We start from the raw sequence: 18,387 nt of genomic DNA on the forward strand, positions 1-18,387 counted from the left end.
CCAACATTTCTGTCATCAGCAAATTTACTAACCCACCCCTCAAACTCCTCATCCAAGTCATTTAAAAAAACTACAAAGAGCAGAGTTCTGCGAGATACCACTCATCACTGACCTCCAGGCAGAATACTTTCCATCTACAACGACTCTCTGCCTTCTGTCAGCCAATTAATTCTGAATCCAGACAGCCAAATCTCCCTGTATCCCTGACTTTGAATGACCTACCATGGGGAACCTTATCAAATGCCTTGCTGAAGTCCATATACACCACGTCCACTGCTCAACCTTCATCAACCTGTCTCGTCACCTCTTCAAAGAACTCAATAAGCTTTGTGAGGTATGACCTGCCCCTCACAAAGCCATGCTGACTGTGTTTAATCACGCTATGCTGTTCCATATTCCCTAACACTCAATGGGTAAATCAAATGCTTTCTACTGTATGCGATCATATAGACAAGGGCCCAAAGGCTGAAATTCACGGCTTATACTGAATTAACTGCTCTAGTCAAGAAGCTGCAATTACCCTGCAAATGAGAAGGAAATGTCATAGTTGCTCATAATCCAGTGATTACAAATGGAAAGTAAAGTAGTGTTTATGTTGGCTGACAACAGCATCAAACTTTGCTGTGATGCTCCTTAACTCCCATCAAACAGCTGATGGGCATTCACTACCAGGATACATAAACTAAGAGTGATGGGCTGTTATGGTGCAGTGATAGTGACCCTATCTCTGATCCAGAAGGTCCTGGTTCAAGTTTCACCTGTCACCAGATGTGTAATAGCATCAATAAACAGACTTGTCATTATTATCCATAACTTCAGAGTGGTCACTTGGCTGAGATATTGAAAACTAATGTTGGTACCTATCATGTAAAATTGCATGAGAGTATGGAAACAAGAACTAGATGGGCTTGGTAAAAGTATTGAAACAGTTTGATTTCTGATTGAGGTATGAATAACTACAATATATTGTATTTTTTGTGTCAGAAATTGCATAACTGTATGTAAGATTACTCATTTGTAAACTTATTCTGTACCTCAATGCACGTTTTGTTGTTAAACTGCGCTCAATTTGGCTGTCCCATATGGTCGGCTCAGTATCAGATGTTCATGCTCAAGATTACAGGCGTAAGTTTAGTCACCTGTGATTGCTGGTGATGTGGTTATGTTATTAATTGTTGTCTGATCCCTGTTTGTTCTTTCTATGTCCACAGAGGGTGATGAGACAGGGGTAATGGACAGCCTAATGGAGGCACTTGAATCAGGGGCTGCATTCAGGAGAAAGAGGGGTCCACGGCAAGCTGGTAAGTGCTAAATACAAATACATTTCAGCTGAATAACATGCATTATGTGACAATTGTTTGCATACCCATATAAATGCAAACCATTATGAATCCATTATAAAGAAGTGATGTTTTGAAATTCTGGTAAATTGTTCTTGGGTTTATTGACACACTGTGACTTTCCAGCAGTGCTGTGACAAAGGATAAGGAAGAACTTCAAACCTTGGCATTATTCATGTAACATACTGTTGTTCCAAACTCTCTAACTACATGACAGTGTAATGAAATACTAAAAATACTGAAATACCTCAGGACTGGCAGCATCTCTGACAGTTTCTGGTTCTGATGAAAAATCATTGCTCTGAACTGTTAACTCTGTTTCTTTCTCACATTTTCTGCCAGGGCTGCATTGTATTTTCAGCATTTTCTGTTTTTATTTGCATTCTAGCATCCATGGTATTCTGTCATATCTTCATGAGAGTTTGTTTTCAAAATCCAGTTTTGTTCTGATTTTGGATTACTTAGCAAAATTTGCAATGGGAAAATTTCCCAGGGAAATGTTTAGAAACCAGGCATCCATTTAAATTTACTTTATTTTCAGTTTGTAGTCATAGGAACCTAAGAGCCTCGAGGACCTAATCCATCGTTCAGTTAGGTCATGGCTGATCTACAATAGATATGCTACTACACATTGTATAATATATAAATATTAAATCAATTTACCTGCTTTGGTTCTGCAGCCTTTAGTACTCTTGCTTTACAAAAACCTATGAATTTTAATTTGAAATTTTAAACTGATCTCAACCCTCAGCCACTACTTTGTGGGAGGTATTCAATTTTATACTACTGCACCTGAATGTGTGCTTTCAGACTATGCCCCATAATAGCCCATTCCTTCATTCCTGATGAAGGGCTTATGCCTGAAACACCGATTCTCCTGCTCCTCAGATGCTGCCTGATCAGCTGTGCTTTTCCAGCACCACACACTCTTTCTCCTGTAATAGCCCACCCTAATGTTGTTTTACTCCTTGTTATGCTCTTCCCCCACCCCAAAAGAAATGGCTCCACCCTTCCTACTGTTTCAAATCTTTTAGTCATCTTTTACGACTGAATCAGATCACCCTTTAATCTTCAGTAGTAGGACAGAAATATAATACTTTGTACATCTGCAGACTATAACATGGGGCGGGGGGTAATGTTTCTATTTAGTTATTCATATACCGGTGACTTGCAGATATACGTTATCTATATTTTTTCACAATTTCTGTCCTGACTCTTCACAGATGAGGTTATTTTAGTAGTTCTGAATGACTGGCAGTTGCCTTGACTCTAATTAGTAATTACTTGAATGAAGACATGTTGAATTTATTCAAGTTACAGTACAGTTCTTAGGCATTAATACTGCTTCTAATGTCTGGAGCAGTGCTGCCAAATGGTGAATTACTCACTTTCTATCCTCCCTTATTAGAAGGGCATGTCCAAGTTAAGTGGTAGGCTTGAAGTAAGAAGGTTGTGGGTTTCAGTCCCTTCAGACATTTGAGCACAGAACTATGCTGCAGTTTAGAAGCTGTACTTTGTAGATGCAGTGTTTAAACCAAGGCCATGCCTGCCTTTTTGAGGACGAAAAGATCTCTTGGCATAATTCAGTCAACAGCAGGGGTGTTTCCTTTGGTCCTGACCAACACACATCTCTCAACCAATTTCAGAAAATCTAATCATCATCGCAGTACTATTTTTGGAACCTTGCTGTGCCCAGATTGTCTTCACTTCCTGCATTACAACAGTGCACACATCGGTTGTAACATGTTTGTAATATCCTGAGGTTCTGAAAGGCCCTATATAAAAAAGTTTCTTTTCTGATCTGTTTCAAATTGACATGGCATTCATCACGTACAATTATCTGCCTGAAGAGTGATTTATTTTCAGCACATAACCAGTTGCTTAGAGACTGCAGTTAAAACTTTGTTTCTGTGATACCTTTGTTTAATTGCTAGTCAATACATCAAAGTGATAACTCTGGATAGCCCCTAATTTTGACTGTTGCTCTTGAAGTGAACTGAGGCATAACAGTAGCCTTTTTTAAAATGCAGAACTATAAAATATAAAACTATAAAACTGTCGCAATGCAGAAAAATAGGATAGGATTCAACAGGACAAAATAATTTTGATATCCCATCCAATTGAGTATTATAACAGTCTGCTCAGTCCTGAAGAGTATCGCAGCTGACTTTGATCCTGTGTTTTTTTTCTTGTGATGTAGTAATGAGGGTGCTGATTGCATAGAAATGTGTGGTAATTGATCTTTCTGTGCAATTGCTTTTACAGCTGAGAAGCCAGAATAGACAACATTTAAAAATCAACGGTACAGTGTGAGCTAGAAACAAGATGTTCGATTCCCTGCATTGAAGGAAATTATTGAGCCCAATGGGTTTCATAGTTAGTCGGGTCAATAGAATAGCAGGTTTATGGGCTTTTGTTTCACAAGCTATCTTTATGATATTTGAATACTCAATTTCTAAAATGCAACACATAACCAAAGCTTTTTCTTAAATGTTTTCTAATGGTATGGATTACCAGTGGACAGAAGTCATACTTAATAAAATTGAATATCTTGGTACACATCTGGAATGAAGTCCAGAACCATGTACTCAATCTGGCTCAGTAACGTGATAACTTGAAACATTGAATAAGGGTTGACTGTGAAGCATGGACAAGATCACAGGGAGCTTCACCCTCCATGGGCACCTCTAGTAATGCAGCAGACAGTACCGCTTTTCCTTGGTGCTCATGTTAAATCAGAAAAAAATTAGCCAGAAGAGCAAATTTGAAGATGGAAGAAATGGTGTAGTATACTTGAAAAGCTATATTGGGTTATGCATGCCCTGATTTGCCAAATTGATAATGGGCTAAAAGATTAGCAGCCTTGATATGCACTCATTTACTCTGTCTTGGTATTGGTAGGACAATGCACCCTTTATGGTTAATGTAGTCTTTTCTGAATCAATTGAAAGTGGTGGGTTAAAAGGCTGTTCCAGACACATGGGCTGGTGGCTGACTCAATGCTCTATTGTGTTGTTACAATGGACTGAAAATCAGGAAAGGCAGCTGGATCATGAGCAACTTTTATATAAGGTCTGTCAAATAAGACTGTAAAAGGCTTTCAGGGAACAGTTAAGTAAATAATACTGATGGATTTATCTGACACTAAGAATAAGATGAAAGGATTCAGTTTCAGATTCAGCTGTGCAACCATTATTCAAATCAGATCTTCAGAGTGCTGTTTGCGTGGGTGAGCCCTAGCTGAATTAGTAACGTTATAGGAAACGTTGTAATAATATTAAATAATCAAGCTGTACTTTTGCATATGCTGCTGGAAGGATTCTGCTGCATAGCCTCTCAATAAACTTATCCAATCAAACACTGATGATGTGATACTACAGAGTAAATGCTGCACTTAAATCATCTTGCTTCAAGGCTAAATGACGGGCTTTTGCAAATCTCCGAATTATTTTCCATATAGACAGGCCTCTAACCAACTGTAGTTCAGCACAGCATTAAATCTTTGAGGAAACACTATTCAAACATAACCCAAGTTAGAAAGGGGTTATGGTGTTTAAAGATTTTGCCTTTTGGATGTTGTTATACTAGGGTAGTATGCTGGATATGAAACAAGAATTACTATTTATCACAAGTAATTAGATTGTAACTACAGATAAACTATTATAAATCATTAAAATAAATCTCAAACCCCTTCATTAACTCCCACTTGTATTGATGCACAGAAATGTTATGGGTGGAGGGAAGGACCAGGAAGGTGGTTCTGTGGTTCCTGTAGACTGTCTGCTGAGAGTTCGTGTGTTCATCAAAATGTTGCTTCCCAGTCTTCCTTCCTCTGGGTGTTTACACTAATTCGCACTGGCACTGAATGATTGGGTCTTTGACTTATTAGAAGTCATAGTATTTACATCTGGGCCTCTGGATTGCTAGTCCAGTGACATTGCCAGTACATGACTATTACCCCAAAGATGCAATTGTTTTACTGTCCTATTCAAATCAGAGGAAGGGACTCCTAGCCTACAACTTCTCTGAAACTATTCTTGCTAATTTTCCTATCGCCGATAGGATACATATATTGCCTCTTTTTATTTCCTAGTTCCAGTTCCTTTATTTAGAACTTCAATTTTTAGGCCTACTTGCGTCTTTTATCCAAATTCTGTAATTTCTTAGCTACTTCCTGCACATCCTAGTTTCATATATCAAATTTGACTACATTGAGTTTCTAAAACCAGTTGACTGAAACACGTTAAAAGCAGTTGTAGTTCCAGCATTAAACTCCCCACTCCAGTACTAGACGTTCAATCCACTTGTAGCCTCGGGCACCTCAAACAGACAGCGTTGTGCCAAGAGTTATGGGAGATTTGATGTTGTATCACAGATTGCCTTCAATCAATAAATACTGATAGTGAGCAAAAGAAGAAATTCGGCGTGATTTATTATGTAGAAATTGTTTGTTGTCCCAAATGCCTAACTGAGTATAGTTCAGCTTTTTAAAAAAACATGCAAGTTGATGTGGATGATAAACAGGCAAATTCTCTATTTTGTTTACAAGCTTGAAAAGAGTGCAGACATCTTTACTTCAGCTTTTAATCACAAAATAATGTACATATATGTTTTTGCTGAGACAATTAGGCAGACCCTGTTGATTTTATTCATTACGTATATGTAGGGGTATGGGTGGGTTGCGCTTCGGCGGGTCGGTGTGGACTTGTTGGGCCGAAGGGCCTGTTTCCACACTAAGTAATCTAATCTAATCTAATACTTTAGGAACATTGTACAGAACAAAGTTTGAAGGATGCAATACTTTGGCTCTTTAAGTGATTCTGTGACTTTTATTTCAAAATGAAAGCAGATATCTGTTCACTGTTCAATTCTTGTTCTATGCTGAATTAGCTGATCTAATCTGGAACAGCACTTTGAGGTGGAAAGCACCTAAGCCAAGGATGGGGTGAACATAACCCACGTTCCTCCTTTTGGTTACCATTGACTGCACGTATGTAGCAATTAGTTGGAGCCTGCTTCGGCCAAGATACCCCTCCTTCCCATTGGAACACTCAGTGGATTTTCATTATCTAGGCTTAAACATCAGTATGACCGAGGTACCAGATGGCTGCTAGTGGTATGAAACTCCATCCTGGAGCAAGTACCATGAGCCGCCTTAGGAAAAGATGATTGATAGGAAAAGGAAGAATTATTAATTAGATATTCTCGATATTTTTTGACAAATGTTTTTCCAAATGCATGACTTTAACAGCACATTGCCCTTTTTTAGGTATAGGTCATTAAATGCAGCCTTGCACAAAATGCTTTAAGATGATAATTGCCTCGAGCAATTCAATGAAAGTGGAACAGAGTTGTATTAACATGCCTAGAATAATTTATAGATCGGCAAGTCAGTATTTTCTGTAGAGCCTCATGGTGTACATACCAGCAATTGAACATTAAACAAAAAAATCAAGGAACTGCAGATGTTGGAAATTAGAAGCAAAAACAGAAATTGTTGGAAGAGTTCAGCAGGTCGGCAGCATCTGTAGAGAGAAGTCAAAGTTAACATTTTGGTCCAGGGACCCTATTTTGCAATCAAATTTTGTTTTATCTATAGTGTAAGAAAAGATGAATATGTATCTGATTTATTACTAAATAGTTAAAATGAGCTGTGCAGAATTTCAATGCAGTTATCTCTTGAGCTTATTTGTCGAAATTAATTTTAAGTATAGCTTCAAATTTTGCATCCAAAATCATTCCACTACAAATTGATCATTCTTGCAAAACTAAAATCATTTCATTGAGTATCATCACTAGAGTGCAGTGAATGTCACTGGGAGAGTAATCCACAAGCCTAGATTGATGACCTTGGGAAGTGGCGTCATATTCCCACCCTTACGTGGCCTTCAAATTATTCTAGACCCACAGCAATGTGATTACACTTAATTACCCTCTGAAATGGCCTAGCAAGCCATTCTGTTCAAGGTAAATTAAAAATAGATAAGAAATTTTGACCCATCTAACAATGGCTACATCCCATGAAGCAATTAAATTACATAGTTTATATATAACATAACTGGCCTATTGTGTTACTTTATTGTTTAGCTTCTGCTGTCTATCTCCAAATGCATAAATTGACATAGTGAGACTAATGGTTCACTAATGTCCTTTAGGGAAGGAAACTACCATCCCTACCTGATCTGGCTTCCATGCGGCTCCAGACCCACGGCAATGTGGTTGACACTTAACTGCCCTCTGGGCAATTGGTAATGGGTAATAGATGCTGCCTAGCCAGCGACACCCACATCCCATGAACGAATTTTTAAAAATTAGAAGTCCCAAACATCTAAGCGGCATTTAACAAGTAAATGTCTGATCCTTTATGTGGGCGAATGGATCTTCCATGGCGATTTGTAACATTTTAAAGCTGTGGGATTAGTCTGTGCACACCACTCTGAATTTTGGTAGGAAGCAGCAATGGGAATTGCACACTATCCATCAAGAATGAAGAAGGGCTTATGCTCAAAATGTCAATTTTCCTGCTCCTCAGGTGCTACCTGACCTGCTGTGCTTTTCCGGTGCCACCTTTTTCAACTCTGTTCTCCAGCATCTGCAGTCTTCACTTTCTCCTAACAGCTGATATATGTTTGATTGTTTATTTTACTGGACTAGAAATGACCTAAATTAGCTAGCAGTCAGATATAACTTTCAGTTGGCTCAATTATATATGAAGACATGATCCTGCAACAGCCCAATCTGCAAATGTTTCTAATGGGATCCAGACAGCACAAGTGCTGACACGGGATAATCTTGATTTATATTGGACCACAAAGCAATGCAGTATGTTTCTGGATTATACATATAACACATTTGAGTCTCCTGAAAAGCAGCCTTCCCTAAAGCATGTCCCAGTCAAATCAATGTCATTTCATTCAGTTTCACAGAGCTACCATAAATCAGAAAATGCTGAATACATGAAAAGTCATGATTAATTGCACTGCAGTACAGACAAAAGCTGCTCTGGACATAACTATGTAGAATATGTTGGGCTGATGGGTTTGCTTTTAGATTCAAACTGCATTTTAAAAACATTAACAACACCTGACAGTCATTCAGCTTAAAACCCAGTTTTTACTTGTGCCAATACATTTAATGTCATAGACTCTACGGACTTGCAAGATTGTAGACAAGTGTTCAAGATAAGTAGAGATTAGTTTGCTGTATTTGCTGTCTAATGTAACCATCTGGTTTCTGTCTCATTTGTGAATAAATGTCTAGTATAATTATAGAAATGTATGCATTTCCTGAAAGCTTTTAATTTTATTTCAAGCTCATTGCAAATTACCAGCCTTCAAATGACCACTGCCAAGGTTCCATTTATTAAAGTATTTAGCAAATAACTTTATGGATTTGTTTTGCACCTCTAATATAATGTCAGTGTTCTGTATTGTGAACAAACTGATGCATAAATGTCTCAGCAGTCTAGGTTAATGCAGTAGGATTCACACTACTTTGAATAGAGAAGTCTCTTTGTATTTTTGAGCATTAGCATGTTCCAGAGTCTGTCGCATTGATCCCTTACTGCAGCACTATATTTCACCGGCCTCGACGTAGCTTTGTGCAGCTTGACATTTCTGCAATACCCGCCCACTGCACAACAGTTACCAGAGCACGTTCGCTTATTGGTTGTGATTCAGCTCTTGATGCTCAGACTGTGTATAGTCTGTAAACTATCTGCAGGGAACAGCATGGTTATCAACGCAAGTGAAACTGTCTGAGGAGATGTTGGGCATGAACTTTGTCAGAACTATTAACAAAAATAAAAGTCCACAGGAAATGAAGTTTGTAAAAGGCACATTTTTTTGTCAGATAACAGATTTATGGCACAGTTGCAAGCACTGAACCAGCTTGTTCTGAATAATTTATTTTCAGGAAGCTCCAGAAACAGGGGAAGTAATTTCAAAAAGCTGATATGGGCTTGGTGAGGGAGACAACCATATGGAATTGAGTGTTGCTACAGGTATTAAAGGTGGCCAGTTATATCAAAAATTGAGTCAATAAGTTATGTTGGTTTCTGCGCAATGATTTTTCACTTTCCTTCAGGCTACATTCAGACTCAAAAACACAGGCCTACCAAGCAAGAGTCAGTTTTCCAGACACAGCAAAGTAATCCATCCTAATATTTCTAAATAAAATTAGCAGACTTATTGAGTTTTGCATTATCTATAACGCATGAAATGTTTTATCTGCTACTTGTATGTTAACCTTTAATTCACCAAAACTGACCCTTTTTTTACAATATATATGAGCTTAGTATAAAGTGGTTTTATGTTTGTATCAATGCAAGCAGTTCAGTCTAATTTAGGTGCTTATGTCAGCCAAAGTATAATTAAGGCAGATAACCTTGCTTTGACTTCACATCGCTTGCAGTTTGATTTCAGCCAGTGCAAAAATGCAGCTTTAATAAGGTCACAAATAGTCCATTGTACCTCCTGGCAACTTTCAAATCAGCTTGAGCCATCTATTGTTAGATAAATGCTATGTGAGAAAATTAGACAGCCTGCTCTTCACTCATGTTACAATTTAACTGGAATTCAGATGCAGATCAATTTTTGTTACTGACCAAAATTTCAATTGATAACACTAGGCTATGTGTGCCCTTATTTTACGTTTGGCTTGTTCCTCAGAAAGGTTAGGCTAGCTATAGCTATATACTTAATAATTAGATGGATTAAAAATAAGCTTCAATTTCTATTGTCATAGTTTAAAAACAAAGAACATATTTCAATAATGCCTTGTGCAAACTCACAATGTCCCAAGTATTTATACTTTTGATTGTAGCATTTACTGTGACATAAGAAGAACCAGTTCCCAGTTGCAAAAGGATCGAGAATTAGAAGGCACAAATTTAAAGCAAATGTGATGTGATACGAACTTTTTCACATGAATGGCTCAGGTCTGGAATACATTGTTAGGAAGTATGATGATGGTAGAGTCTATTTAAATACTAAATAATTATTGGATAGAATTACTATGCAATATTGGAATAACACACAAACAACACTAAGTCATAATTATTTAAAATTATTCCCTCGAGGTGGCTGTCCCAGTATTTATTGCCTATCCCTTGGTTGCCTTGAGTACCGTTGAATGGTATCCTAGACAAATTCAGAGGGTATTTAAAAGTCAGCCACGTTTCTGTGGCATCCGGAGTCACTTACAGGCCAAATCAACAATGGGTGGCAGTTTTCTTCCTCACTGGAGAATCAGTGCAGATGTAATGGGCTGCATGACCTCTTTCTGCATCATTATGAATCTGTGTAGGAAGCATGAATGTTAATTTGCAGACAGCCAGCTCCTGCAAATACAAGGTATGATAATAAACAGATTTATTTCAGAGATTTTGTTTGAAAGCTAAGCATTAGCAATAAAACGTACCTGCTTTTCTTGAGGTAGTACCACCTGATCTTTTATGCCCATCTAGAAAGCAGATTTTATTTTAATGTTTCGTCCAAAAGGTAGGACCTCCAACAGTGCAGCACTCGGCATTTTTGCAACTCTGACTCAGCCAAAAGCAGACCACTGTGTCACAGCTGACACCTTGAGAGAGCGCCATACTTTATGCATTATTTATTTTTATTTTCCTTTTCTCTATTGATGACATTCACTGTTTAAAGTCATATTTAGTAGCTGATGTCCTATGGTTAGTCCAGTTTAGTCAGTGCACACATTTAAAAACTACATCATATATTGGGTGTCCAAGATCAAATTTTCAGATTAGTTGATGATTTTCTGAGAACTTTGAATTATAAAAGAGGAAGTGTGAAATTTCCTTATTTGTATATTTAATTCCACTTACAATAAATCACATTTCATAGGCTGCCTTAATCACTTGCTGTGCCAGCATGCTAACATTTTAGAACCTTTTGACATTCATGTACCAAGCTGCTCTCTGTACCACAGAGTTCTGCATTTCTCTCCATGTAAAAATACGCTGCTTTTCTATTCTTTCTGTCAGAATGGGTAAGTTCGCATTTACCTGTTATGCTCCAGCCGTCCATTTTTTTTGTCCATTCACTTGACCTATCCATATGCATTTGCAGGCTCCTTGTGTCCTTTTCAAAACTGAGCTTCCTACCTATTTTTATGTCGTTTGCACATTTAACTACCACAGATCTGATCCCTTCATTTGGGTCATTAATATAATTAGGTGAAACCTCAGCACTGATTCCTGTGCTACTCCACATGTCAGCTCTTACCAACCTGAAAATGACTGTTTATGCCTGCTCCCTGTTTCCTGTTAGCTAATGAATTTTCTGTTCATGCAAATATGTTACCCACAACATCATGAGCTTGTGTTTTATGATGTGGTCCGTGTGGCACTTCATCACATGCCTCTGGAAATCCACATGCCTCAAGTGCAGCACATCCACGTTTTCCTTTATTCATGTTATTTGTTATTTCCTAAAAAGCTCCAATAAATTAGTCAAATATGATTTCCCTTTCACAAACATGATAGTTCTACCTACATTGTGATTTTTCTAAGTGTCTTGCTTGAATCTCCTTAATAATAGGTTCAACGTTATTCCTAGATATTAAAATGTCATGTTAAGCTTAAGCTGTTGCGCTGTGAAAATAGAAACTGTATAATGTTTAATGTATGAAAAGGTCGCAGTGCTGAAATGCTCAGACCCACATGTTTGTGATGGCTAAATAAGTTAACTTCCCTTTTTTTTGTATGAGATGGAAGGATCAGATTCCATGATTCTGCTTTTTTCGGAGCTCAAAGCAGTATCTTTTGGTTTAGACTAACTTGCCCAGAGAGAGAAACCATTGATTTGCTGTCTTGCTTGTCTGATCTTCAAAGCAATATACTTGGAAAGCTTGCATAAACCTTATATTTTTGGCCTTAAAAATTAAGTTTCCACTTAAACCATTTCTTAATTCACAATTCATTGTTCTTTTGCAATGTTGGAATGGTTAAAGTGAGTAAAAATGTAAAACGCACAGTTACAACTCCCCTTGCCCTCAGTTCTGACTTATCTAATGAACTGTTGTATAATCTTGTATGACATTGAATTGCTATTGCCAGCATGAGATGCACTTTTTTAAAAAGAAATCAGTGCTTAGTTTACAGCCAAATAATCCCCAAATGAGGAGATGATTCAGCTTTGGTGCAGCACAAAATTACAGACCAGGAGGTTGCATGACCAAGAACACGCACAAACAATCCCACCACCCCATGGGTCAAACGCTTTAACTCCCACTCCATTAAAGAAAGGATTACCCTGGTCAGTTTAAATTGCACAGTCTTGAATGTTTTATAGATTATACTATTCTTGGTTTAAAGAGGGAGTGTACCACTTATCTTGTCTAAATAATAGTTAAGTAATCGCATGTAATCCTTAATTTAATCTAACATTCATGTTTCTGAGTCAGATGGAAGTCTTAAGAAAGCACTTCGAAAAATTTAGCATGATTAGAAGTCAACATGGTTTTATGAAAGGGAATCCCATTTGACAAATTGAATCAGGCGAACAAAGGGGAGTCAGTAAATATAAATACTTGGATTTCTAAAAGGAATTTGGTAACGTGCTGCAGTTAGTACACAAGTAAGGCCTTTGGAATTGCGAGGTGATTTATGAGTGTGGATAGAAGTTTGGTTAATGGACAGAAAGAGTAGGGATTGCCAGATATTTTCAATTTGACAGGCTGTGACTAGAGAGTGCTACAAAGATCAGTGCTGAGGTCTCAACTATTTACGACCTATGTGATGACCTCAACAAAGAAACTAGAAGTAATGCATCTAAAATAGCTAACTATACAAAGCAAGGGGAGATCAAGTTGTGAGGAGGATACAGAGGCTGCAAAGTGACATAGACAGTAAACTGAGTGGGCAGCAAGGTGGCAGATAGAGTGTGATTTGAGAAAGTGAGAGATTATTCACTTTGTAAAAATTTTTTAAAAGATTATATCTTAATTGGTGCAAAATTTATATATATTGATGTTCAGAGATAATTTGATGCATTCTTACAAGGAATAGAAGAGATTAGTATGCAAGCAATCAAGAAAGCAAGTTAAAAATCACAACACCAGGTTATAGTCCAACAGGTTTAATTGGAAGCACTAGCTTTTGGAGTACTGCTTCTTCATCAGGTTGTAGTCACAAGAGATTGGATAGGCCCTTTAGAGGCAGGAAGGTGATTTATACTTAAGAGATGTAGGGCAAAGCTAAAGTATTCCATGTCATTGTTTACAATAAATGGCGGACACTGACAAAATATCAATAGAAGAAAACTAGAGGTAAGTGGATGGTTTAAAAAAAAGTAGATTTTCCTATAAGTGGATGCACAAAAGTGCTGTTCATGATTTCAAAATGCCCCAAAACATTTTACATTAAACTAACTACTTTTAGAGTATCATCGCAATACACTTATCCACTGTCCTTTTGAAAGAAGAAAATGGCAAATTTACTTCTTATTAATCTGATATCTTTCTGTAACCATTAATTTATGTGCCACAACAGAAACACTCGAGGGTGCTTTGCTGACATTCTAGGTTGCTTCAATGATGTCATTCTCTATAATTGCACAGCATGACTGGAAATTGGCTCTTTTACAAATTGTTCAACTGGAACCTTCTGCATGTCTCCCAGAAAATAATCCATTTCCACAAAAGACATTAAATGAATTGATTAATGTTATAATTTCCCTCCAGTAAAAAGAGATGTTTGATTATTAAACTATGTCATTTCCTCCTTCCTCCCCACAAATACTTCCCATCAACTTTAATATCAGAGAGTAGGGGGAGAAAGCAGATGACTGGCACGCCTTTGTCAGGTCAACAGAAACTCTTTCCAAGTTGGTTCCTTCTGGCCTGGAAATTCAATCAAGTCTGATTTGACATTTAAGTTCCTATGATTACATGTTAGCGCATGTATAATTTACATAATTTCTTGTCTCTCTCATATGGGATTCATCAGTTGAATAGTACAATATTTAATCTGTGATAACATTCATCAAGAATATTGGAGACATACTGGAGGCTGAAATCCACTGAGACTCATTTTTTGTATATAAAGTAGTTTTATTCTCATAATCTAGTCATTATGTTGCATTTTTTTTAATGTTTGGATGTGGGCAAAGCTGACATTTGTTGCTGATGGTTAATTATTTTGATCAGGAAATGATGAATCAGCATCTTACTAGAACTGTGTAGCTTACTAGACTACTTCAGAGGAACATATGAGTCTGGAAGGAAGTGGTGGCATAATGATACTGTCACCAGACTAGTAATCCAGTAACCTAGGTTCTGGGGACAGAATCTACTGTAGCAGATGGTGACATTTTATTTTAATTGATGTAACATCTGTAATTAAAAGTTGTCCAACTGGTAGCAATAGAACCATTCCTGATTTTTATAAAAACTGATCTGATTCATTAATGTTCTTTAAGGAAATCCATATGTAGTTCAATGTGACTCCAAAACCCTAGGTATGTGGTTTAAATTCCTTCTGAAATGACCCAGTCATGCAACCACAACAAGGTCTGACAAAAGGAATAACCGTCCACATCTACCAAGGCAACAGCAACGACAACCTCCAACCAGTAACATCTCTCTCGCTTGCATTCTACTGCTCCTGAGTGAATCTCTACAGTGTGGAAACAAGCTATTCTGCCTATTCAGTTCACTCCGACCCTCCGAAGAGCATCCTAACCAGACCCACCCTGTTACCCTATCCCTGTAACCTCTCATTTACCGTGGCTAATCCACCTAGCCAGCACATCCCTGGACATTATGGGCAACTTATCATGATCGATCTGCCTAACTTTAAATCTTTAAATTGGGAGAGGAAACCAGAGGACCTAGAAAAAACCCATGCAAACACAGAGAAAATGTGCACACTCAACAAACAATCGCCCAAGTGTGGCATCAAACCTGGGTACTTGGCGCTGTGAGACAGCAATGCTTACCACTAAGCCACCATGCCACCCATGTCTGTGCCATGTTTGCAGCTTGCATGGTTCTCCGATATTCCCAAAGCTGATGAAGAAAAGAATTTGTTTAACAATTTGCCATGACACCTCCATGTCTCGGTATCGCACAGCATGAATTGCTTAAGTCTAGGTAAACATGGTAGTTCTACACCAGTAATGCTTCACAAGTCAACCCAGATCTGCTGTTCGTACAACTGGCTTTGATGTAATTGATTCAGGAATGAATATTGATTGGGACAGTGCAAGATACCTTTGCTTCTTTTTGAATGTATGGCTTCTTAATGCTACCTTGCACAATGATTTGATTTGATTTGTGTGCTGAAGCTCTATCTCTGAAAATGTAATGCTTCCTTTATACGTAAATTATAAGCACGCAAATTGGTGTGACTTTGAAGCTTCAGTCCTTCTGACCAAAATACAAGACCTATAAACAGCTGAGTTAATTAACGAGATACAAAATAGCTAGAAAATACTCCAGGCGATGGCATTATTCTAGCAGCAAGGTAAATGTAGAAGCTGAGCGATTATATTTGGAGGAGCTTTTCCTGATCCACTCGTAGAGCTGAAGCACACAACCTATGGGTCCAGCAGGATTGCCAGAAACTGATCCACAACAATACCAGGTCCTTAGTAATCCTGTAATCTAAAATGTTATTTTGTCTAATGTTTAATAACAGATGTATTTGTTTAGCTATAGTATCTATTGTTTAGAATTTGATATTGTTTTTCTTCCTCAGCAAAAAGGTTTGTACCACTTCAGAAGAAAACCAATAGATGGTGTAAATTCACATCTGTCGGTAGACATCTTCTGTGTGTGTGTGTGTGTGTGTGTGTGTGTGTGTGTGTGTGTGTGTGTGTGTGTATACACACACACACACACACCCACACGCCCACACACACCATCCTTTGTTGACTTGCCCCTCAGTGTCTACATAGCCTCATATTTAGTATAAAGATTAAATACACTCACCAGATGAGTATGTATTGGTCTCTATACATTTTAAAATTTATGTTCTTGGTCATTTACATGCAATAATAATTTTAAGCAAATACAATATGTTCTTGGTTTGATCTCAAGCTGGGTGAAAGTAAGGACACTACATTAATCTCTGCTCTGGATGTAGTGTTTGACATTGGACAAACAGGCAGAAAACTAGCCACCAGGATACATGAACATCAACTAGTCACAAAAAGACATGACCCCTTCTCACTAGTATCCTTACATATGGATGAGGAAGGACACCACTTCGACTGGAACAGCACATCCATCCTAGGACAAGCCAAATAAAGAGAGATGTGCGAATTCCTAGAAGCATGGCATTCCAAACGGAACACTCTCACCAAACACATAGTTAGACTCCATCTACCACCCCCTGAGAAAAAGAATAGGAAGTGACTTCACCACCAGAAATGACATCACCATCCCAAAGAAACCCAAACATATAAATAGAAAGCAGGACTTATCAACTGTGCTTCACCTGAGGCCCACTGAAGATGTTACCTAGTCGGGTGAGAAATGTCTGGAAATGAACCTTCCAGCTCAGTGAGCAAACCGACATCCAGAACCTCCACCTGAGCTACAAATCTCAAAACTCATTAATCTTTGCAATTTAGGACCAATAGGAAGAAACATTAGTCAGAATTGTCAGGTGAAGATTGGATCAAACTCTGCTGTGATGCCTTTGCACGTCAGATAACCTGTTGATGCTTCGTCTGGTAAATGGTGATTAACTGAGATCCGGAGAGCTTTTTAAGCACTCACTGAATTTGGCTTTCTCAAGCAGACAAAAACCTCCTGTGTCGTATGCATCAACTTGATCAGTCTGTTAACAATTCTTAGCTGAAATGCAGTTAACATATATTAACTATATTTAATATTACAATTCATTTAAGAAGCAGGCACAATTCTTCTGCTCATCCCTCCATTCTCAGGATGCTGTTCATAGTTATCCCATATTTATGCAGACAAAAATAACCATTTCTAATGTTAGTAATTTCCTTGTTAACTGACTTGGTAGGGATGAAAAGCTTCTACTTTGTAATTAAACTAAATTTAAGTAGGAATAAAAGAAATTGTCTTGAAGCCTCAAAATTCTATATACTTTTCTCTAATTTTCTTATCTTAAATTGAAATGTCATTTCAGTTTTGATTCTAATATAGCTTAACCAGTAATTTACTCACTTGTGTTTTACTCAATTGAAGACAATAGTTTAGACATAAAAACAAAAAAAAAATCCCATTTCTTTAATTGATCATAGACTGTGGAGAATAATGCTTCTTTTATTATCTCCAACAATGCCCCATAATACCAGTTCAATTAGCTCATCTGAAGGCAGTAATGAAACAAGTGCCCGTTTCTGGCATAATTGCACGCTTTAACACATTTGGTTGCAATGGACAATGGATTGCCAGCATTTATGTGCTGTGTGTTCACTTGTTCTTTCATTCCCATTAGGATTGAGGTTAAAGCTTCTTGAACTTTAGGCCCTCAACCATTTAAAGAAAGCTTCAATTCTACAATTCTGGGATTTTTTCAAACTCTTGTTCCCACATACCAACGGCACAATTCACTTGCATGCTTGTCGAGCAGTATATCATGAATATTTATCAGAAATGACTTTACTTATTTCCTGTTCTACATAGTTTAGATATTTGTACAGTGCAGTGCAGTCACAACAAACAAAGTTGCCATTTGATTTCTTCGTTTAGATTTATTTTGAGTTATTACAGTAAAATATTTAAAATTATTTAGCCACTGAACAAATGTTGTTAACATATGTCCAGCTTCTGGGACCCAAATGGAACACACTCATAATTTGATCTTTGGCAATGACCTCCAAGGACAGAATATAGCCATACTCATAAGAGATTCAGAATTTAGGTATAGGTTCAAAAGTTGACAGATTTTGTCATGTTGCACACCATGTTATTTTCCCTTTGTCATTTGTAACTCTGTTGTTGGGTGAGTAAAAACAAAGTAAGGGCAATGTTTCCACTGTAACCTTTTTCTACTGAATGCTGTTTTGTTGTGAGAATGCAGGCATTCCTTGTCTAGGCTGCTGGATGA

At 37.6% G+C, this 18,387-nt stretch overlaps 1 protein-coding gene across 1 annotated transcript in view; it reads left to right on the forward strand.

Annotated features, from left to right (window-relative positions):
- The window catches only part of LOC140491842 (protein diaphanous homolog 1-like), a 342,842-nt gene that overhangs the window by 317,746 nt on the left and 6,709 nt on the right, over positions 1-18,387 (forward strand). Inside the window, exon 27 of the mRNA XM_072590241.1 lies at positions 1,212-1,301. Within this exon, the coding sequence (XP_072446342.1) occupies positions 1,212-1,301 (90 nt within the window). The remainder of the gene's footprint in view (positions 1-1,211; positions 1,302-18,387) is intronic.

This window comes from Chiloscyllium punctatum, chromosome 20, assembly GCF_047496795.1.
Source record: "Chiloscyllium punctatum isolate Juve2018m chromosome 20, sChiPun1.3, whole genome shotgun sequence".
NCBI classification, from domain to species: domain Eukaryota; kingdom Metazoa; phylum Chordata; class Chondrichthyes; order Orectolobiformes; family Hemiscylliidae; genus Chiloscyllium; species Chiloscyllium punctatum.